At 39.6% G+C, this 25233-nt stretch overlaps 1 protein-coding gene across 1 annotated transcript in view; it reads right to left on the minus strand.

Moving 5' to 3' along the window:
• Nucleotides 1–2141: 2141 nt before the first annotated feature.
• LOC139732922 (uncharacterized) overlaps nt 2142–25233 on the minus strand; it is a 39440-nt gene continuing 16348 nt past the window's right edge. Inside the window, exons 2-5 of the mRNA XM_071643759.1 lie at nt 11256–11375; nt 10067–10195; nt 6484–7396; nt 2142–3167 (exon numbers count right to left, since the gene is read on the minus strand). Coding sequence (XP_071499860.1) covers nt 2142–3167; nt 6484–7396; nt 10067–10195; nt 11256–11375 — 2188 coding nt within the window. The remainder of the gene's footprint in view (nt 3168–6483; nt 7397–10066; nt 10196–11255; nt 11376–25233) is intronic.

Here is a 25233-nt window from a genome sequence, read left to right on the forward strand (position 1 = left end):
ATTCAACAAACTAGCCTGTTTAGGCAATAGGAAGTAACTCCAACTTGGCCATGTTTCAAATTATATTGCCCTCATAGCAAAATTTCTTGTGAAATACTTTGAATTTTGATAAATCAGTATAAATGGTAGCTTTATTTCTTATCAATAGAATTGAAATGTCCGTTGTCTGAGATTACTTTCGATAAACGATCAGAAGGAATATACGCCCAAAATATTTTTAGTTACGATATTGACTAATTATCCAATCACACACATTTTCAAGTCACAAGCTCAGTCAATCTAAGTTTGTGACAGAAGTTCTGTATCAATATTTTTTGTTTTCGTTTTGGCGGCAAATTTCTATAATACTTTAGACGTGATTTCAGCACTTTGTGGGCAATTTCTATACACGTACCTGTCAAAACATTGCGTTACAAAAGAAAGACAAATATTTGCATCAGAATATCATGGAAGCATCTTTCCATCAAGACTTAATTCACACCAAGCACACACACACACACACACACACACACATAAACCCACACGCGCATTCTCTCTCTTTTTCACTTCTCTTTTTCGGCAATTATTTGCTTGGGTGCACGATCCTTTTTCTCATTTACTTTTTCGGAAACGAACGTACGTTCAAAAATGCGTCATGATACCAGTCGGTACGATTGTGCGCATTACGCCAGCTAATTGGGCAGGTCCCACCGATTTCTTGTACCTTCCTGGCACGTCTAATCCATCATGTCATTTATCACATGGCATGGATAAGTGTAATTCACGGTAATCATATAACACTTCTTCATTCATCTACAAGCACACACATAGAAAAGGAAAAGGCAGCGCTTTTAAGTTTTGTAAACTTACCAAATACCCATGACAAATACTCATTTTCGAAACATTCATCGAAAGTGAACAAATGAATACCTAAGGTAGCCAAGTAAAGTGAGTGATCAGTGATAAGAATACACTCTTCTTCTTCTTTGGTTTTCTGGTTGACTTAAAGTTTACGTTCAAAAGATCCAAAATACTCGTTTAATCTTTGGACGTTTGTTGCCATGGTGATTGTCGTGAGTTGAAAGAAGAATTTCTTTCTCCAGTCCTTCGATCACGGGAACCGAACAAAGTGTGGTTCACCACAAGTAAGCCTTATCATGACAAGGTGTTGTTTTACCTAGCAAAATTTCACAAAAAGATGTACGTAGATGGATAACACAGAAGCATTATATTGATTCCCGATAATCACGATATGATTATGGAGGCATACACCAAGTCGCGTTATCTGCAGTAGATAGGGAGGTACCATTATCTCAGCCATCGTCTTGCCAGGCCGTCGTCTGCGCTGGTTTCTCCCACGTATGAATGGAACCCGACAGACACACAGACACACACATCTAATGAAAGATAGATTGATAGCTATATTGATGTGTTTGTGAGTTTACAGTTATACTCCGCTTTGCATTGGATTGAAAAAACATAGGTCAGATGCTTGATCACTTTAACTTTTGTTTTTAGCCACTTTTACATGTGTACTATTAAATCTGTTGCATTCTGTTAAAGTGACCCTAAAATCCTAAATGATTTGAGTTCTAGACATTAAACGACACACAGCACACAGCGATGCTGTGTTTCCCTTTTCCACTTGATTTGTATTTTTGACATACTACTCGAATAAGTAATATATGCATCCAGTATACCCATACTTCCATTTTTCTGTTATTACATTAAATTTCCTGCTAAGACTTAACTTAATAATCGTTCTTTCACCAGACTTTGGATGGAGGGGTAAAAATGCACTTCGCAGCGAGTCATGGCAACGTTTAAACTTTGTACCGTTTCGACAAAATGTTCAAGGGACACAAAGATCCAACGTAAAAGTTTCACTTCAGTGAACAAGTATAATAGAGTATAAAAAAGAGACAAAGTTTGCGTTTGCATGTTCTAACGTGAGAACTTTGCTCCCTGCTGACGTCACGAGTTTCTGAAGCACGTAACTGAATGTCATGTCACGTGATGAACTCTGCGCCATTTTTTTCGACAGTTCGCACCATCATCGATAGCGTCTTACATCGTGATGTCACAATTGTAGACGAAGGATAGCGAGGAACTAGCTTGTTCATGAGTAAATAACAAGGCTAAAGTTCTCATAACCAATCTATCTAAGACACGTAGGTGTCGTTCACTATACACCTGGTCATAGGATCTAGTGCTGTGTAGTTGGGGTCGTCGTTCAGAGCTAAGGCGTTTTCGTATAAATGCGAGGCTCGAGTCTCGCTCAGTGCTATGTCGCTTTTCATCTTCTGGTCGGACGACTTAGGAGAGGATCTGTAGCGGTCGGTCATAGGGGGAGGAGGCGGGGCGTCCATCTCTGGAAACCCTTGACTTAGGATCGACGGTTTTTCGGTCAACGGGGCGATGATGTGTCTGCTCGCTTCATCCATCTTGTTGCTAGACTTGTGAAAGGCAAAGCCGGGTTGACGCTGCTTCTTGGTAGGCTTGGGTTTTGCGTACAGGTGAGCAGGATTAGAGATGGCGTTGAAAAAACCTCGCAGTGTTGGCTTCATGGAGGCTTGATTCTTTTGCGGCCTATGTGAACTGGGCAGTGGCGAGTTAGCAAAATGAATCTTAGCCGTTTGCTTCCGGTACCAAAGGTAAAAGATTACCACGCAAGTAGCCAGAGTCGTTAGGAAGGTGACAATAGCGGTGACCACCACGCCCGCAGCCGAATCGCAGCCTTGAGATCTCTCAGGGATGCAAGCGTATGGGGGACGTTCCTGATCGGGATACCCTCCAAGATTATCGCCGGAGATCCCGTCTTGTCCAGGGTGCTGCGGCCATAAATCAGCCGTGATCGTAGGCGTCGACCTCGTAGATCTAGGGAGTTCGTTGACCACACTGACCCGGATTTCTGCCATGGCTTGACCACCGGGGCTCTGGGCTAAGCAGGTGTAATTCCCACCATCGGTCAGCTTGGCCTGGCGGATCAGAAGCGTGCCGTCCCGACGGACAGAAACGCGTGGGATGCGAACCCTTGAGGCTCGGTAGAGGTTGGCTGTGTTGGCCGTGACGGCTGGGATTGGTTCACCGATGGGGTTCACCCAGGAAAGGGCAGGTGACGGAATACCAGAGGCATCGCATCTCACTGTGACGTCAGCACCTTTCACGACCAGGTATTGGGAGCGCTCCTGCAAGATGTTCAGAAAAACAGAGATTCATCAACAACTTTCCTCATGAGTACGGATTGGTACAAATATCATTGAATATTATCATGTGATTTATTTCTCTCTTTTTTATCCACACTCAGGAGAGCTTCCTCGTGTTTGTATGTCTGTGCATTTGATTGTATATGTATGTATGTGTTTTTCAGCATGTATCCTCCATTTCCTGCAACTTTGAATTTAATTCTTTATCATCAGAAAATGATGCGTGGTATTATTAATGTCACAGTATTTTTCATCGTTATTTCATTTATTGATATTGTATTATTTGTTTGTATTGATATTGTACTACTATGTACATGACTGTTTTGTATTGTTTAAAATGAAATAAGATGAAATGAAGGATTTAACCTGTTGCTAACCTTTTCATGGGTGGTTGTTCTAGGTGTCACGTAAACTTTAACAATATCCTGATGAGCTTCAGTGATTCATGTTTCACTATACCAAGGTTTCCTCCCCCTTCATGTTCCCAGCTATTTTTAATCTGAAGTTTCAAAATTCATGCCCCTTTTATTTTTATCTCATTGCTATGTGATGGAAGGGCTAGCCAGTGTTCCACATGCTCTGAAGTTCAAGCTTGGCTCAAGTAACAGACATGACAGATCATCTTTGGCAACGACTCCGATGAAAAGAGCACAACATATGTGATAATGTCAGAGAATTAGACCGCCGGAATACTCTTGACAACATCTGCATGTTGCCGGTGTGGCCTACATACGAACAAAATGTTTTCATGTAAGAACAATCGCTCTTGTCTCATTCAGCGATATAGACTGACGTATCCGCGCAATATCTTAATTTCGTTACTTTGTCCACCCTTCTTGATAAAACCTGCGTGTCCTGACACACTGCCATCACCATGGAGATAGACTTTAATTGGAGGCACATCGTCGTAAGTCACGTCAAGCGAAAGATAGAATCGGTGAGATAACGAGTGACACAAGTGTGTGAGAAGAAAAAGGTCACGGCCAAACTCTTTTTCGGTGCTCCAAAAAAATTCGACACCACATTGCTGGTGAAGAGATATTTGTGGCAGACAGCGGTTAAATAACTGTTTAGATTTTATATATATATTCTTGGGGCATTATCAAAGGAGCACCAAGCAATTTAAAGTAAAAAAATATATATCACAATTTGTAGAATGAAATGTGAAGTTGATGCAGCAACACACACACACACACACACATACCAACAACATCAACAACTAATATTTGTAATACTCACAGAAGCGAAGTATTAGCATGATTCAAACATTTGTACAGGCTTGTGATTGTTTTTGTTATTAAGGGGGGAGGTAGGGGACCTATCTTTATGAAATATAGCTTTTATTATGATCTTAAGACAGAACTACTTGCCAAGCCGAAGTTTCAAGGACTGGTGTCTCTGATGATGAATTCTGTAATACATTTGTTCGATTTATGTCTCTATTTTGCTCCTGTGGGAAATTAATTAGATCGGTGTGGGCTACGTGTGAATAATCACTGCTATTGTGCATTCATTTACAATCACGTCTACCCTCATTTGTTCTCAGCATTAAGCTTTGGCGCATAAGTATTATCGCTTCATTTGGACAAAATAATTTCAGTATGAAACAACCTGCCGCTAAATTTTGCATTCTACGAAAAAGCAAGCTCCAACATCTACACATAATCTCGTCGGATTTACACTCTTAGGGTTACAGCTTCTGTCTGGCTAGGTTATGACAGAAGGGATGTAGTTCCGTCTTTCAAATCATCATCTTGTCTGGGAAACTCGACCTGAAAGCTGTCAGATCAACGCTGCGAAAAAGAAAGGATCAACGCGCTGTAGCACGACTGGAAGGGAGATCTAGAGGACGGTTTGCCACGGAGCTTTACGGGGACTACCGGGAAGATATCTGATTAGCAGCAGAGCGAATCAGTACGGAATACTTTGGGCTACATCGAAGAGGTACCTACACTGCTAAGTTGAGTATCAGTATAATACTAAGACGGCTTGACGCATGACATTGCCGAGGTTTCACTAAGCCAAGGTTCTAGCTCAGAACCCCAGCAGTGCAGATTGGGATTGACATTTTCAAGTCGGAACCACTTTTAGCTCTTGTCTGATACCTGGGTCACGGTGACCTGATCAGGAGGGCATTTCATAAAGCATTTTTGTCATTTTTTTTTTTTTTTTGGTGTCTGATAATCTGTTATAAGCTACTGAAATACTCGCATCTGATTGGCTGAGAGCAAATTTGTCCGACAAATTTGTCGGACAAAACGCTCCAAGAAATGCCTCCAGGTGTTTGCTAGTACTCGATTTTAAAAATTAATGCTAAAATAGGGAATCTGGAAATCTAGACTTTTTTTTCAGAATCTTCATCGCCTTGCAACCAAGTGTGTACTTCTTTGCTGGTTGTGTGTTGTTGTTTTTAACACACAATTTTCACGGAATACTTTTAAAAGTGATTTGGTATTTCAGTAGGGCCTTTCATTTCTGAATGAAAGTTTAACAGAAAGCTGAGAATTCCTACATTTTCATGAAGGGATAAAGTATTCAAATTGTTTCATCTCAACCGAGGAGATTGTGAATTTGCATTCTCACAACTCACTGTGTCATCTAGCGCAAATATTGGGAAAAAGCTTATGAATCTGCCGAATAGCTTCGCGATATGATTGTTGCAAAGACGGCATTGTTCATTCAACTTAATGTCTGCAATCAATATGACTAACCGACGTAGTCCGTGATTCGACAACCGAACGGGTAAAAGCAGGACAGACCAACCATGGACAAGTTTCACTGAAGAGAGACTAATCATTTCATAGTGAATATGTCTCTATATTTATATACAGCATTACTACCATGATGCCCTTTGACCTGATATTACCAAGATATGATGTTCTACCCTGGACAGTTGATAACTTAATTAGCGAATACCCCGTAGGCCCTATAGATCAATCAGTAAACTAATCAATTGATAGTTACATACATAATTAGGTCAAAACGCAGATGATTGAACAAATCAATAAATATTTGAATGAATTTAATTAGATACAAAAATGAATAGCAAAGCAAACACATGAACGGAGGAAGAAATGAATGTATGCGCAAATGGATATGAAAATGATTACACTTTTAAACAGACTCCCGACGAGTAGCGTCGCCATCGTGCCTGTACCCATAGAAGGTGCTGTATGTAAACCAGAAAATACGATCGAACACAGGATGTGGTTACACCTGTGCACCTGTGTGTGTGTTGCAAGGGGTGATGGACTAAGGACGAGGTTATCACTGATGACGTCTAGGACAGCACACTCACCTTATTGAAAGTGGGTCTTGTGCACTGGAGAGGAGCGTCTAGGTATCTCAGATCTAGTCCTCGAAGGTTGGTGGGTCCGTTGCATATGACTGGGTCTCTCAGAGCCAGGATGCCTGCATTGGCCTGTTGAGGATAGACCAACCTCCTGAGGAACTCGATCCGACAGTCACACTCCAGAGGGTTCGCTCCCATCCACAGCGTAGCCAGTGATGGCATTGTTGAAAATATATTCGCCATAGTGGCGATCTCGTTATTGTTGAGCTGTAAGGAACGGAGCTGCGTCAGTCCAGTAAAGGCAGCTGCGTCGATGGTTCTCAGGATGTTAGCATGAAGAGACAGAAGAGCCAGTGACGTCAGACCTTGTAACATGCCAGGTCTCAACATCGACATGTGGTTGTCGTTAAGATGCAGCGTTCTCAGTTGCCTCAGACCATTAAACGCCCCTGTCGTTATGGTAGAAATATTGTTCTTTGACAAATCCAACGTGTCAAGTTTTGGCGCGCCAGAAAATGTACTTGCTGACAGGGAGGTTATTCTGTTTGATTTCAGGATGAGGTTCGTCAGGTTGTGGAGTCCAGCAAACGCACCAGGCGTAATGGTAGTTATCTCATTCATGCTGAGATCAAGCTTCTGGAGGTTGTAGAATTGGCGGAAGGCGTCTGGGAGGAGGTTTGTCAATCGGTTATCGTGCATGTCAAGAAACTTGGCGTGATGCTGCTCCTGAGGAACACACGTGAGATGCCGCCGGCCGCACAGCATGCTGGCGAAGCCCGCCTCTTCGTCCGTGTCACAGGAAGGCTTGCGGATGCAGCGGGTGGCAACGGTAGGATGGGGGACCTGAGATACGATGAGGGATGCTACCAGGAACAGCATGGTTGGTGAAAAGATGACGGCCGCCATATTGAACACCGATCTAGCATGGGGAAAGGGGAAGAAAACAAGTATGGCAGTTTTTATCACCGTCAAGTAGAATCTGTTTTTCTCATATTTACCTAAATACGGAGACATTTGCGAGAGTGGAAGGATCACACAATTTTATTAAGCTCGATGTACCCACACAGTCATGGTATATCTGACGTCATCAGCCCCCCCCCCCCCCCCCTTGAAAAGCCTTAGCAGTTTCATGGGAAGTCACAACGACAGTGGAAATGTATAGTTTGACCTCTCCCTTTTACAGGGAGGAACGAATCAAACGTGTGAAGCAGAGAAAACAAACAGACTTTTAAAGGGATAGTACAGTATTGGTGGAGATGAGAATTGGGCTTTTAACTTTTTGCGAGATACCAAGAAAACACGTATGAAATAGTACAGAGCATACCATTTTAAGAGGAATTCAAAGTTTATTTGATGAAAATCGGGTTTGGAATGACTGAGGTATCCAAAAACAAGGTAAAACAAAGCGATGGTAATGAAGTGTGGGTCCCACACTTATTAGAATCACTCTGTTTTGGATATCTCAGCCATTTCAAAACCGATTTTCATCAAATAAGCGTTGAATTCCTCATGGAATTACATGCTCTTTCATAATTTATAAGAGGTTTCTCATTATCTCACCAAAAAAAGTTAGAGACCTGACATTTGGTCTCAAGCAGTTCATTATTTTACTTCATTTAAAAATTCTGTTCACTTCGTCATGTACATGTACATGTATTCTATTTACCATTGCAATCCGGGGGCTTTACGCCTTTTCCAGCTATCGCTTTTTGTAAACCCCGTTCTCCTCATAAATATTTCCTCTTTTTTTTTTTTGCTATGTTGATCTCACAATGTATTTGTTTTTATGATGATTGAGATGAATAAACGAATTGAATTAAATTGAATTGAATTGAACCAGAACTATACGATCCCTTTAAAAGAGAGAGAATTAATTCGCAGCAGGGAAACTGTACTGATATTACAGGATTCTGATAATGTCTAGAATCGAACATGAAACCAGTCAGCATCTTTACACATGAATAGATGGACCCAATCTCGCTGTGGAAATGAGATGTCTGAACACACTTTTCGAACGAGACCTTTTATTTGATTATTTCTGAGTGTCTTATTAGTGTCACTCTCTTCCTGGCAGTTTTCGCGCTTGACATTTCAACATGCAACGAATTACGTGTAAAGCCATACGTATCCACTGTAAGTGGTAGGATCATTGACGATGACTGGCGAAATATGAAACCGCTTCCCCCTTCGACGGCTGAAATTAGGCAACTGGCTTACATGATTAGGATGTGACTGAAACTTTAAACGGTGTCATCAGTCGAGCGTTCAAAGAGAATGTACCCTATGGGAGGAATTGTAATTAATGAACGATTCGAAACGAAACAACAGATGAACTACACAGCTTTTCAATGTATGAGTGAACAGTGAAAGATGGAGCAAAACAGGAAACAAAATAACGATGAACAATAGAGCCATTTAAATATTGGTACGTCATCAGACATAGCGTCCAATGAAACATCTCGAAGGAATCCTTCTGGTCATGTGACTCCTTGGTCATGTGACTCCTTGGCTCTCTAAATACTCTCCTCATCGTGTTTTCACTCTTCTGTCAGAGCGTAGTTATTTCACGTCACACAAAGAAAATGGAAGTTGAGTAATTTTTGCAAATCCAGGGGAAACAATCCCATGTATTCCTTTCTACATGAGCTACGTAAAATCAGAAGTGGTTTTGGAGATATCAAGAAGAATGTGATAAATTATTCCTGATATATTCTTGTATCTTCTTCTTGAGACATATAGGTCGAGCGCATTTATCTCTTTTTACGCAGAAGTAATATATTAGTTCTGTGTGAAAAGAGATTGGAATACGCTCAACCTACAACGATTACTAGTCTCTAATTTCAGTCGTCTGTTCCCATTTTCAAATTGATAGTCTTTGATATGTTTCTCCCTATGATACAAAGAATTTCTGTCATTACTTCCTTTTCATCTTACGGGTATTCTGTACAAGAATGATATGAACATTAACACTGCTATCAGAAACATCACATAAAGTTATCCCACGAACATACTGTTGAAACTATTGATCTATTCGTTTCAGTTTCATTTACTCAATTGCACCAACATCAGCTAATTACGTATTTTTAATAATATATTATACATAACATGATTATAGTGATATACACATATATTCCATATCATGCAAAACTAATCATACAGTGTATATATGATAAATTATTGATGATACTACAATGAGACATCGTGATGGAAATAGCTATAGAATACATCTAAGACAGCATGATATAGTACACCAAAACGCGATACAAAACTACACCACCTAAACCTATAATGATATCAGTATAAGCCTGTTTTGGGTCATCGAAAGTGTAGGCCTACGGACTCCGAGCGCCAGCTAGAATATAAATATCGTCAAAACTCGTCTCGTGATTGCAACGGAACGGGAGGCGAAAGAGGAAGGCAGACAAATTGTAGCATCGAGTCGCGGATATTATTTCCTTTAACCACCTAATCTTCGCCGAGGTTCAAACGAAGTGGATGGGAAGGAACCAATAATGGAGGGATTGTGGTTTCAACGCGAATTCGGTCGAATTTGTGCATCTTTTGACGGATTTCAAATCATCTCACCTACCGCTTGGACTGCGCAAGAAGAAGGGCAGCGTTCGGAGAGGCCTGGGATATTTGGCTTGACTGCACGCAGTAAGTGTGAGCAGGGAGGAAGCGGGCGAAGTGAACTGCCCGATAGAAGTAGGTCATTTTACTGGGAGCATGATTTTTATCAGGAGTGAGGCAAAAATGTAGGGTACCTTGATTTGTGTACCCACCTTCTTCCCGCCGCAAGATTAATAACATTATGAACATTATTAGCACTTCACATGTGTTGATATTTGTATATACACATAGATTGATAGATAGATGGAAATAATTATATGGATATAATAGACCATATTTTAGTCATATAGTATATCATAGTCATAGGAAGAAATGCAGAGAGGTGGGAGAGCCCACCTTCCTGGTCATGGGATATACTAAATGAAATTGATGTCATGACACACTCCTAACGTTAGTCGTAAGGCCCCTTTTATTTTTGCCCGAAGAAATCATAACAAGCGACCCTGTTCATACGTGATTTTCTATCTAGATTCTCGGATGCTGTAAACCGCCAATGACAAACCATTACATGTCGTCAGTTCTCGTGATTATAGAGGTACGACGAGGGACATCGTAAGCGTTGCGCCGAAAATGCTCGCTAGGTTGGAGCTGGAGCTGAAACCTCGTGGGTTCACTTCGAACAGCAGTCAGATGACCCTTACTCATCCCACGCATGACATCAACGCGGGACTGGTGAATTTTGTTTACAGGAAGTCTGCAGTTTGTTCTAGCTTAATGCGACTGTTAATTCGCTTCTGGGGGGGGGGGGGGGACTGGACACTAACTCTTGATCCATAGTTTGATATAATGTTATTCAAAATTTCTGATGACTCCCGGTAAAACTTCGAAAAGATTGAAAAACGTTGATCTTCTCTCTGACATGTCTGACAACACTTTGAGAACAATGCCAAGTATAGAGAAACTACTAAGAGCAGATTGCCCAACGTGAATGCATATTGTATTTGAACATCTTAACTTATTCTCTGGGTTAGTACATGAGGTCCATAATTATAGCCTTCTCTCCAAGTCTTTGATAATAAGCAGCCAGACTTTACTCCCAATGCCCATCATATCTGCCAGGCTCTGGAGTGAAGGGACTTACTCCAGCCATTCGTCACCTGATGGCCACAGGCTTTGGAGTGAAGGGACTTACTCCAGCCATTCGTCACCTGATGGCCACAGGCTTTGGAGTGAAGGGACTTACTCCAGCCATTCGTCGCCTGATGGCGTAGACGTCGTCTCGCTTCATTTTCATTTTGCCAACGATGCGTGCCTTAGCTTGAAGGGGACTGCCACCAAAGATGTGGCATCACAAGTAAGATAGAGGCAAGATGTATTCTAGGTCCGAGGTAAAAATATTCGTTTCTTGCCTGTAGAAAAGGCGGAAAAAATCCACAGGAACGCCAGGAGCTGATTTTAACCCCGGACATCGATGATTGAAGACAAACTTTGGTTCTTTCCACTAAAACAGATATTGTCGTGTCATTGGCTCGTGTTTCGTCAAGTATAATTCTCCATAATCCCCTGCTACTTGATATCAGTGTTCTGTTTGTTCAAACATTTTAACCCTACCAATTCACATCAACCTTATGTTCCAATGACATTAAACATTCACTTACTGCTACACATAGTGTCAAATGTCAAATTGTCAAATTGTTGAAGCCACGAGAGATTCAAATGGCTTGTAATGACTCATCTTTCCTCAGACATGATTCGAGCAGGCAACCCTTATTTTTCTTTCTTAAAACATGATTAAAGTCATAATATGACAGTGAAAACACGTCACATGACTGATGCGTGAGATTTCCTGAAAATGAATAGAAAAGTAAATAAAATGAACGAGATATTTCTGACCCATATTTCAATGGAAAAGTAAACGAGACGTACGGGTAAACACAATAACTGAAAATCTAATAAACTGGTAATATTGATGATAACGGTCATTGTCGCATTGACGAATCGGAGGCCAATTTCTTTCCCTTCAGTAAATGTAATCGATTCTCCGAAGTCCCATATGAGAGGAGATGAAAAGTCACGTGCTTGTGGCCTTGTGATTGCGTCCGTTTCCATTTCCACCCAAACGTGCTTGTCTCTCTTGAAGATAGCAATCTCAATGAAAGGCGCATATTATGGTAATACGTTGGGAGCCTTCGACATCAGATAATGACTAGCTGAATGTGTCGGAAAATCAGATAATCACAAGGTCAAGTAATCGGTATTCCGCCCTCATGGTTAACCAGAAGCACCATACTCTCATTTTGATGAATATCTAACAGCGAGCTGGCAAAATGATTGAAAAAAAAAAGAGAGAGAAAGGCAGCTGCGAAACATCAACAACTATAGCTTCAAGCATAGTGTTTCCTTGTGCGCGACGGCATACTGACGAGAGCCCCCAGCGACTGTGTGCGTGACATTCGCACTGTTTTCGTTGTGGAGGATCTGTCACATTCGTGAACGCGTTCTGTTTTTTACGAGATAAGATCGTGGAGGAGATAAACATATTCTAGCAGTCTAATTATCTGCAACATTCACAGTGACAGGGAAAGTTTATCCTTGCTGACTGTAGCCACGGAGGAAAAGGGATGGTTTCTAGACTTTTTCGACACGAGAAATTTGAATCATTTTCACAGCGGCCACGTATTGTAAATACTGACTTCTAGCTGTCAGTAGTTGCAAGTAATTTTCGAGGATTGTATTTAAAAAAAAAAACCCGAAAACATAAACGCCCGTAGTTATAAGAATGACAACTTTCCTGTTTTTATAGCGGACCTTACTTGCGAGTGGCTCTTGAGGTTATTGCTAATACTTTTATTTTGTCATAAATATCAGCGATCGATTCATTGTCATGAGGAACCGTGGATTTGCAACTATCAATCATACCGTCAGAAAGATTTTGGATAACTTAGTAAGTAGAAACAATTCCTGCACACAAGTCTTTTTCCAACAGAAAAACGAGGCAGAACTTGGGATAGGGCAGGGCGAGGACATGATTATAGAAGCATAAATGCAATACCGGTGCATATATACACTACCCCAATAATTTGTCGCAATCAAGTACTATACATACACAATGTGTATATATCACATCCGAATATACAAATAACATATAACAACGAAACGACCACTTTGTTACAGTACGCAATATTACATGACCCTCAATTCGCTATGACGCCCATTTTTTTTTTTCAAGATCGCCGACAAAGTCCTCTTTAGTCACAAAATTAACTAGCTGCTAATTACCGTGTCAACACTAGGTCATCGCTGGTTTATCAACATGGGGCCACAGAAAGTTGTTGGGTTTTTTTCTCATGTCAGTGCAGAAGGAAATATAGAATTTTTTTCGCACGGTATACATGTACTTCATTTCGATCACTTCTGTTTCTTTTTTATTTATGATTACTAAAGGTCCTCAATTATTGTACAGTCTTTTCATTTCACTATGTTCTATTTACCTTGTTCTCTGTTATCAAAAGAAGTGAAACATATGTTATGTCGGAAAATGAAATAAACTTTGAATTGAATTGAATTGAATTGAATGGCAAAAGCGCTTTCATTTGTTAGTGTATGCTCTTACAAAATGTAAAAAGAAAAATGAAATGAAAGAGATCGCTATACGAAGTTCCCTTTTTTCTTGTCAAGCCAAAGTCTACACTGCTCATCCAGTACATTGTCGTAGTAGAAGTGGTGGTATTAGTAGTAGTAGTAGTAGTAGTAGTGGTAATAATGATAATGATAATGATGCCAATGATGGTAAAAATATTAATAATGATAATGATAATAATAATGATAATTATAATAACAGTAATAATAATAATAATAATAATCGTAGTCGTAGTTAAAGAAGAGAAAATGAAAATGACAAAAATGACAAAAACTTTTACAGCTATATCATAATATCGATCTTTAGTACGTTCTACCAGGAAAAAAAAGTCAGGCGTCAATTGTAATCTAATCAGATTATCTGTCTTCCAAATTCTAAAGATATGATTAAATACGTAGATCATATCATAATATCTACAAGTTTAGGATTATATACATGAGTATACAACCACATCAATGTAGAAAATACATCAGAGATAATAAAAGAGAAAGAGAGAGAGAGAGAGAATGTCTAATCCGCCAAACTTCGCAAAGCGAATGATGAGCACAGCTTAGGTATATATCAAATCGGGAAAAAAAATCAACGAAAAACGTATAAAACATAACTGCAGCTATTGGTCAATTATGATTCCGTCAACCGTAGCCAATCATAGGCGCAACTTCTACCTTTTACTCACCTCGAAGATAAAAGCAACGACCAAACTGGCAACTCGTATGATTTTTAGCTCCAAGAAATAATTCCCAAACGAATGGTAAGGACCATTATTCTTCCAACACTGACGAACAATCAAGGTCGTGTGTAGGCGTTCTTTTTAATACTCCCTGAGATAAAGTCTCCACTCCACTCAGAGCTTGCGTCGTCTAGAATGACTTGAGATCAACTGCCGAGTCATTAACAAGGGCCGATGTAAAGTCCTGACATTTTGCGCTCAAGCGTGCAATCGACTGCGCAGACGCACGGAGAGGAAGAGTAACGTAGAGTGCGCCCTTGATTTATTAAGTACGTATTAAACGAGAAAGGACCGTGATCTCAATAGGAGTGTCTGCCGTGAAGTAATCGCACACAACCGACTGGGAAAGAGGCATTCAGCTAACTCCTCGCAAGGTAGCGTACTCTAATGAACCAGTTTCTTCTTGTGTTGGGGGAACACGGGAAAGAGAGGGAGTGCTCCAGCTTACCGGATATAAGCATATTACCGAAACCTGTCACACGCTTATTTTTAACCTCCCATCCTCCAATAATATTCCTTCCACCGTGCTTCATGTGCTCGGGCACCGAGATAGTCTGACGAAAATAAGCGTTAGAGAGAGGGAAAGAGAAGAAGAGGGAAGAAATGAAATATGCAGAAATAGAGAGGATAGAATGGAGAGAGAAAGAAGACTGGGGAGAGGATAGATGGGGGAGGAAATGGAAGTGAGAATGGATCAATCCCCCCCCCCCTTGCTTCATTGCTGCCTTTTTGTTTTTTGTTCTATATTAGTTTCCTTTCCATCTAAAAGAAAATGCTTTGACATGCTGGACTTTGAGATACTCTAAGTGACTTATGTTTCCCTGCTGTTTGCGATAATCTAGTAAACTGTTGTTTAAAGCTTCACCTGTGCCCTGTTGCATTGAAAAAAAAAATGCAATCAAACATACACCAGTTATCAGCCAATCAGAACTGAGTATTCAGAGACTTATGTTTGATATTCTAACTTAGGTGTGGTCTCAACTTTTAGCAGCTGGGCTCTGGTCCCGATTACATTTTTTTTTTTTTTGGGGGGGGGGGAATTTCTGATGACGAAATGAAAGAGTGCTTGTGTGATCAGTTCTTCCATTATGAGGGGACGTCCTATACATTCAACGTCCTTCTGCCATTTTGTCATGACCATTATTGAGCTAAAAATGCATATACAGTGTATTATCAGAGACTAGTATTGTTGAATTACATGTCAACTATGCCACGGGTATTTAACCCAGTGCTTAATTCCACAAAAAGGTAATGAAATTGAATTAATTTTTAAAAAAAAGTTTGCACAGTGCGTATTTATGTCATTTGATGGTTTGATTACGTCTCGTTACCGAAAAGAGAATGTTTTTAATACATTTCATTTTCTCATTACAGATTGCCCTCGGTAAACGAATTCCGTTTCTGCTGTGTTAAAGAGCAATGTGGATTGAATGAAAGCAGCCGCAACTATTAGAAGAATTAACACATGAGTGAAAGTTTGAGGAAAATTGGACAATCGATACAAAAGTTATTAATTTTTAGAGTTTTGGTGTTGTAATCACTGGATATAAGGAGAGTTCATGGCGTTATGTACGGACAACAATATAAAGAAAATATAAAGAGAGTTCCACAAAAATCAATTTTTCATGAAAATTACACATTCCATCAACTTGATACTGACATATATCAAGGGTAGTAATTATTCCCCCTGCTTTCTTAAAGCGGTTATTCAAGTGCTCTTTAATTACTGTAGAAAAGTAAAAGCATGTTGAATTTTCTTTATATTTTGAATTGTTGTCCACACATGATGTCCAACACCAAAACTTTTAAAATTCATAACTTTTGCGTCGATCAGTGTCCGATTTCCCTCAAATTTTTACTGATGCGTTTAACTTATGTTGCTGCTTTCACTCAATCCACATTTCTCTTTCATGATGGTTGCTTTCCTTTAGTGTCTAACTTGTCTTGATTTGATTGTTGTTGTTGTTGTCCATGTTGTGCCTTTAATGGGGACTATCTATGGGTCGGTAACATCCAGACGTCTGATGGAAAGATTTCCTGATCCAAAACGTTACAGCGTTCAAAGCAAAGCGGACTAATCTCAAATATATCAAAAGGCACGAGTATTAAAAATAGCAACAACAAACGCTACATCTGTTTCTTATTCCACCTGGTCAGGTGGCCATCAGATTAGTGTCAGCTAGGGTCTTACCTCACTGCTATCATTTACGTAGCTTTGTCTACGAATTGTAAATGGGGTGCTGGGTGATTGATTCTGTGTATGATAGGCCTATGATTCATGATTGAGTTGAAAGACTAATTAAGAATTGGGGCAAGCAATAGATAATAATGTCACAATTGAATAGAACGAACATACAATGTAAGAGAACCGAACAGTCATAAACTATGGAAATCGCGAAACAGTTGAATTTCTTGATTCTTGCAAAGGAATGTCACTAAAGAGTAAAAATATCATTCCACCAAACAATTCTAAGTATAAGTATTTCAGTATCTCCCTCACTCTAACAAAGTATTGATACCCGATGTTGTAATCGTTATTTTGTGGGTGTATTGTTGTGTAAAATGTCATGAAGCCATAACTCCCCCCCCCCCCCAAAAAAAAAAAGCCAAGAAAAAAAACCCTAATGATACAAGAATGCAAAAACAAACGAAACACAATAAACACGTAAATGTCAGGGGGGGGGGGGAAAGACCAGGTATTCTTTGACCATCTGACGACAATCACCCAGTTTTGTAATGTTTCATTTTATTTTATTCTACTTCTATTGAAACGCTCTATTCTCCAGCTGGCTTGACCATTTCCTGCCGAGAATGAGAGGTGATAATCAACTAAAGGTCCAGTCAAGTTGGTTGCTCAGTGAACACAGTCTTGCTGACAGACGATTGTCAGTCCGAATCGTCAGGGTGGCCCCAGGTAATCAGAATAAATAGGATAAATTAGCGGCAATTAAGACGAAAAGACTGTACGGTAAATAAATGTTATTGTACGTTTTGTTGTGTCATGTTCCTGACGGCACGCGCGCACTTCAAAAATGGCGCGCCATAGCCAGCGGTCCGGCACACTCCAGGCGCCAAAAGGAACTCACACGTTCGTGTGGAATGAAATGAATTAAGGACAAACTGACTTGGAAGAAGTGTGAAGTTTAATATTTGAGACACATAGTAAACAACACGTGACGTATAACCAACAACAATATTGATAGTATCAACAATGGGCGTGACTCACGTTGCCTTTGCAAAGGGAGTGAAAAGCAAACGGCGCCTGAACGGCCCGAGGCTCAAACCTGCGAGTCGACAAGGCGTTGTCCAGAACACGCAACAGACGCCGTGTCTTCACCGGTGGGTGACTGGCGGTATTATAGCGGGATACACTAGTGATCATATCACTCGCACCAGCTATAAAAACAGCTATAGAATCTAACAGATATGATGACGCTACGTTCTAACAGAAGTCACTGCAATATGTTCTTTAAAGAAATTGACTCAATTATATTAATGATGATATCTTTCTTAAGTTTGCGAATCATATTGTGTAAACATAAGTATGGAACCAGCAACAACAAAAAAGCAAAACAAAACAAAACGAACAAAAAACTGAAATCACATGTCTGCCAACCTCACCGCCATCACTGCAAAGCCTTAAAATACAGATCGCTCCTCTTCGATCTAAAAACAACATCTAAATTCTCAGCATTTGTTGGCAATGCAAGTCTTCAAAATGGTTGTAATTCGTATATTGTACAGTTGGGATACATGATAAAATACAATGTATAATATTAAGAATTCATGAGGATAATTGCTTTAGTCATGACAGAGCAGTTGTACAATCTAATTCAATTGGCTTATCTCCTTAGCATCGAATTATTCATCTCTCTTTCTTTTTCAATGGGCTTATCTCCTTAGCTTCGAATTATTCATCTCTCTTTCTTTTTTCTTCTCCTCCCCCCTCCCTCCCTCTCTTAATCTCTCTCTCTCTCTCTCTCTCTCTCTCTCTCTAAATATATATATATATATTTTTTTTTCTGCATATTGTTTACATGAGATCATTCAGAAACTACACGGAATTCATCGCAATCAGCTTTTTCATGACATGCAGGGAGTCGTGATACCATAAACAAGATAATGTATGTCCCTGATATAACTTGTGCCATAAAGATCAGAGAATCATAGGAAATTTCCAGAGACATAGTTAAAGCTACTTTGGGAAACTTCACAACGGCATGTGCAGGTTCACATCTTGTTCCTTCACAAGGTACATTAATTAGATTGTTGTGTGCTTTAACTATTAGTCCAATCGAGCCATGTAAACTGATAAATTAATATTTTCCAGAGGGAATATCAACCATGATGTACGGAGTAAGTTCCTCTGTCATAGGAACATTCAACATCCTAAAATCATTTAAGATTCAAATTCAAATTCAAATTCAAATTCAAAGGTTTTATTCTCACTTCTTTCAACAGAATGTACAAAAATATAAATTCGACATGCGCTTGAAGGAATGATACATACAGAGCAAAAAATAACACTTGTCGGTAGTCATTACAAAGTGAGGCATTATTCATACAAACATACTTATACATTCTGCGAAAAAAAAAAGTGGAGGTACCCACTCAAAAGACTGTGCTTGTACTATGTGGGCACCTAACAGGAAAAAAAAAAAACAGGTGAATAACTTAACTACACTACAGATAAGATAATCTGAGATAATCAGAATTTCTTCTTCATATCTATAGGTTGAAGAGGGCTTTTTGCCGAAGGCGCTAGCCTGTCATCTATTTCAGACGGACAGCAATGATGGTGAAAGGATAAGTTTATACGCTGTCACTGCAAATTTCCAGACGTCTTCCACCAAAACACCTGTCACACGTTTAGATCTCCTGTTTATATTCCTGTTATAGCGGCCCCAACTTGCACGACGCCCCTTCCCCTTGACCACTGACTGACTTCCTCCGCTATGATGAATACAGAATATAGATTTAAGTCTATCCTGGTTTTTTTTCTTTGCAGCGCTTTAGTGTTAACCCTTTGGTTCCGATTTATTGTCATTTCCTGTAGCTTTAATCCACTGTGTGTTCTGGGTGCTTTTTGCCACAGAAGGCGACGTAGCGTGGTACACCTGATACAGTCCGAAGCTCTTGGCACATATAAGCAGTGATTAAAATACTATTAAGTACTTTAACTCTACCAAGTATGATTTCAATTTGTTTGCCGTACCTCTGTGTGCTCTGAGTACCGTTTGACACTGAAAACCCCATGGTGTTGTACAGACTGTCCAAAGTCCCTGGATATGGCACAAGAAGGAATAGCATGTGAGACACACCCGTGTGGGTTTTCCGTGAGAGATGGGTTATATTCCAAACGAATATATGGGTTGCAGATTAAGTTATCACGAGTGTGTGACAAGACATGCATGTATGATCGCTGCCTATGAAAATATAGATTTGATTTGATATGATTTGATTTGATTTGATTTGATATGATTGATTTGATTTGATTTGATTTGAATTGAATTTATTTCGACTTTGTGTTCATGCAAACAACAAACAAACATAACTGAGTTACAATGATTATTACCATTACAACTACACAATAATATTTTGTCTATTTTTATGTAAACAATGATCGAAGCAAAATAATATACTAATAACATCACTTGCAGTGTAAGAACCAAAGTGGGGGAGCCTAAATCAAAAGCACTAGGACAATAATGACGGTGATACTGTTCTCGTAATGATAAAGTCGTTTTTTATCTAACTTGGGCAAGGTTAATTTATCCTCTCAATGTTGACTTGGTTCTGTATACCAGATGGTGACGTTCCGCCATTATTACTCACCCATTTCTACACCCAGGTAAAGAGGGAAGTTGCGGTTAACACATTCTCTCTTCTTCTTCTTTTTTTTTTTTTGCCAATGCTGAAAGCATAGTGAGGGGATTCGAACCGAGAACTTTTTGTTTCAAATCAAGGGAGCATCCGCTATACAGTGCCATGGTACCATGTTCTTTGAATATGTGCTGTCCATCGGTAGACCAGTTTATGGTCTACCAGGAGAAAATCACCATAAGGTGCCCTGTGATATTTGAACAATGTCGTCATGCGTGTTTGGCTAGAGATGTGCAAAGTGAAGATGGAAAAATATAAAATCTGTGTTAGATTTAGAGTTGTGTCGAGAAGATAATCCCGACCGTTCACTTTTCATACTTTTAGATTATTTTACATGGCTTGAATCCTTTTAGGACTAGTATTTAGTTCATAGTTTTCATGACATCATGATTACTGTACAATATTTCCTTGAGGCAAATATTTGTTTTTTATATCAAAATCTTATCATAAATCGATATCAATTGAATGCAGGTGAGAAATATTGTCCAAAACCAACAAAGTTGCACCAAAAGCATCACACAGACAATGAAAATGGGAAACAATGCCTATAAGTCGCTTCTCCAAAGACCTCTAAGGCACGTACACATTGAATATAAACAATCTTTATTGTCTCTGGAAAAGACTTGTAGGAGTGCACCTTGTGATATTTTCCCATGACCGGATAGAAACTAAGTCAGGACGTTGGCAAATAGAACGTTAGAAACGTTATTGTGTGCGAGTCTGTTTTTGATTGTCAAGGTCGTTTATTCCCAGCGCACTTTCCGCATATGGACTCACCGCCTTTCACGGAGCCTCACCTCCCTGCTTCAGGTGCGCTGACTGACTTCCGAGCTGTGACGTCACAAATACACACAGGAACACAAACACAGGCACACACATACACACACACACACACACACACACACACACACACACACACACACACAAGCACACGCGACATGTACAAAGACAGAGTTTCTACTTGGCACCAGGACTATTACACAGGCCCTGATGGTCAGAGATTTGAGAAGGAGGGTAAATATAGCTCTCCAGAGTTCATCCGGGACCCGAGGACTGCATCTTTGCAGGAATGGCCGATGCTGAAAGACAAAATATAAACACAAAACACGACAGATTCAGAGACAGAGAAAAGGCGAGTTCTCGATGCTTGATTCTTTGTACCACGACTCTTGCAGCATTGATGCGAGACAGAGAAAACGCGCATTCTATGCTACAAGTCAGAGTCATGGTACAAAGAATCAAGCATCGTTTTCTGACTCTATCTGCTTTTGTGTTTGTATTATGTGGTGTTATAACAGAACAAATTGTAAGATTTTACCATCATATCGTGATATGTAGTCCTAAAACATAAGCGTGACAGAATATTTCATTTAAACATAATAAAGTATAAGATTTAACCGTTGCTGAGAACGGAAAAAGCGTTCCTCGAGTAACTTGAAAATTATTAATCAGTTTCCAGAGACATTAATAAGGAGCGGCAATTATTACTCGCTTGAATTCAATGTTCTGGCAGAAACAAAATCTAAAGAAAAATAAATCCCCACAGATGCCCCAGCGGAATTGAGAGAACGTATAACGATAAGGAAAATATGAAAGAAATACAGAGGGAAATTTTGCTGTTAAACACTGTAATATTAGATCTAGGTTTCGTCTAAAACTTTTCTTTAAGGCAGAACTAACTATACTTGCTTATCTTGCTTTATTAATCTGATGTGCAATGCAAATCAACTTAAAAGCTTGCCACCAGCGTCTGCACACATTTTAAATGAATCCGCAGCTATATAGTATCATGACGCTTCATTTTATCCTGTTATAAATAGACATATTCTTTTAACGTTCGGCCACTGATTGTATCATGAGATGGTGTAATGTCCCTTTTGACGCGTTTCAGGAAGTCGTTAATTTCTTTAATTAAATGTTTTTGTTATTTTTACTCATTCAAGTTAATAGCACATAAAGAGTATGTGCTATGTGCGGTTAAGTTACAATCCAGAATTACCTCTTCAAGGATAAAAGGGGTATAGAGTATTTTTTAGCTGAGGAAAATATTCCGAGACATATTGGGTAATTAAAGTGGAAGTATATGACTATAATGACTATGAACAGTTAAAGAAAAAGTGTGAGGGGTAAACTGGAGAAGGGGGCGGGGAGATAGGGTGGGTCGTATGGGCACAACCATGAGTTTGAGTGTGTGCATTTCTTATTGTTGCGTGAGCATATTGATAGAAAGTAACCACAAAAAAAAAGCAAACAAAAAACCTGGGACATAAATCTCGTCACCTTACCATCATACGACTGTCTTTTGGCAAGGTTGGAATGGGATCTATAGTGAATTATGTACAACATTATAATGGTTGACTTCGGTGACATTTGAGATACACCGTAGGTCTGTGAAAACAAGCTACGACACATTGAGCAAAATTAATTGCTTTCATCTCATTTTCAGCCTGCATCTGAAGCATAGTGAAGCATTGTATTTTAAAATTTCTTTTGCCACATTTTCTCACAGACTGGAGTAGTAGTATTGTTATTTGTTTGTTTATTTTCTGCGTATCAAACATAATGTAAATGATGCAGTTTATAAAATCGTATCCTCCAAAAACACTGTTTCAAAAGGAACAAGAAAGAACGAAAGGAATAAATCATCCCGAGAATGTTTTTTTCTTGTGTGTGTGAAATAATTGCTTTGCAACCTGCATGAAGTAGGGAAGACTCAAAATGTTGATATACAGTTTTTGTTCGCTCATTATTTTGAAATACCTCGAAGGTATGTTGCAAAGAACCTCTGAAACCTGCTAAAGGGCAGATACGTTTCCATTCCGTATGAGTCACAAGGTGTATTATACATGTCCAGGAAATGCCGCACTGACCACTGGGTGTCGTAAGATAAGGTAAGAAAGGAAAGTTGCGTTTGTTCAGACGATTGAAACGAGGACTAAGAGGAGACGATCCCTCGGACTCCTGCGGAGAGTTAGGGCGGGACCTACCCGCACTAAGCCGTGGTGGCAATGCCGTCCATGGGGGTTTCTATCTATAGGGCAGGTATGGTGTATGTGTCAGGGCCCTTGTGTGATATGTTCAGGATTAACTTGGGTGTGGAGACAACTTTCAGCTTTTGTCTTGGTGAACACGCGTGTGGAGGGATGCGATGGGTTAGAGAGAAGATTGCCTCATACCTGAAATAATTTTTTTCGGCCACAATTAGGGATGCGACAATGTGACAATAATTCGTGATAGCCTTCCCAACTTGTCACTAGTACATGAGGAAGATACAAATCACCTGGAGTTGCAGGTTATGCAAAGATTAAAAAACAAAACAAAACTTAGCACACACAACAACAAACGCATAAACATACAAGAAAACTTTGGTTATTTGTTTGTTTCGTATCAGTCAATGTCATCTCTCAGTACAGCTGCGTGACTTGGTATCAAGATAGGATTTATCTAGAACAATTGACAAAATGTTGTAATGATATTAATCTCAACAGCATAAGAATGTTTACATGTATATCTCCGCTACCAGCAGCACTTGGTTCCTTTAGAATAATGCAGCTTCATGAGTGTAAAGAATATGAATTAAACTTCATGACTTTTCCTTCTTTTAGTTTAGAGAGGTGACTTTCATTTTGACTTTTTGGTTTGTTAAGTACATCATCAATACTATCTCTTCTCTGTCTTTAGGGTTTTAATCTTGCGCCCCATAAATTAACGACATTGGTCCTTCATCCATTTCGCCGATTGGTGTTGTCGATTGAAGATGTAATCGATATATCGACAGTAAAATCTAAAAATGAATTGATTTCTTCCGAGTAATGACATGAAGTGCGCCAGTCGATGGTCAGGATATGACGATATACCATGAATGAAAAGATTGTATGTTATCAACATCCACACTTTTCCGATTCTCTGCATGTTTTCTATGTTGTCATAGTAACAGCTTCAGCTCGCATGCTGCCTATAAGTTTGAGATGAACGTGATGCAGAAGTAGAGGGGTGAACAACCTTGCAAGACATTTTGGAAGTCTGCCTCGAAGACAGCTGCGATTTCCACGTCCACGTGATTGAAGAAGTATCAAGACGGCCCGCGCCGCGGTCTGTCGGCAAACTCACCCAGGCGACAACGTGGGTTACCGCCGTAGTGTGCGCATGCGCCGACACTTTTTGGAACGTCATAGAGAGGAATCTCTGGAGCCTTGGAGATTAGTCAGTCCATTCTATTCTTTTATTAAACTGAAATACTGATAAATCAGACGGTTTCCTTGATCCCCACTCGTGCTGAGAAATACAATTAATTCTATTGCAATAATTTTACAATTCCATGCATTTAGCTACGGTCAGCACAGTAAGTATATGGCTGATATGGAAAATGAATAAAAGTACATGTACACAATTCAATTCAATGCAAACTTCATTTTCACTTTTTATCAGCAGAATGTACAGAGAAATATGAAAAAAAAGTGAAATGTGTATCGTTGAGAATATACATAGCCAGCCAGGAATAACAACATGTTCATGTCTACATGATAAGTTATTACCATTGTGTTATCAAATGCTTTTATCAAAATTACTCTTTAACTTTCTTACTATCCGGTACTCAGAGTGACACATATACATTTACCAGGCCAACATCTTTCCATTTTTACAGTCATTCCGAATACGGGGCCCACTCATTTGTTGCTAAGACGGTTAGGACAATTGTCAGTTTTCATGACAGATGTTTTTCACAGATTAAAATCACAAATGTATATCGGCTGCCTTTTGAGAAGCAACACTTGAGTATTTTACAATTCAGTCATGCTCTTGTCACTTCAGTGGCCCAAATGGAAACTCAAAGAACAGTATTCTTGACAAAATGCGTATAGGTATTATGCAGATTTTGTAAGAAAGTGATAGAAAAAAATAGGTTTAAAAACCTTGAGGGAGAGATATCCGA

Source organism: Diadema antillarum, unplaced genomic scaffold, assembly GCF_040938485.1.
Source record: "Diadema antillarum isolate AM-2024a unplaced genomic scaffold, OU_Dant_1.0 seq00000455_RagTag, whole genome shotgun sequence".
Classification (NCBI taxonomy): domain Eukaryota; kingdom Metazoa; phylum Echinodermata; class Echinoidea; order Diadematoida; family Diadematidae; genus Diadema; species Diadema antillarum.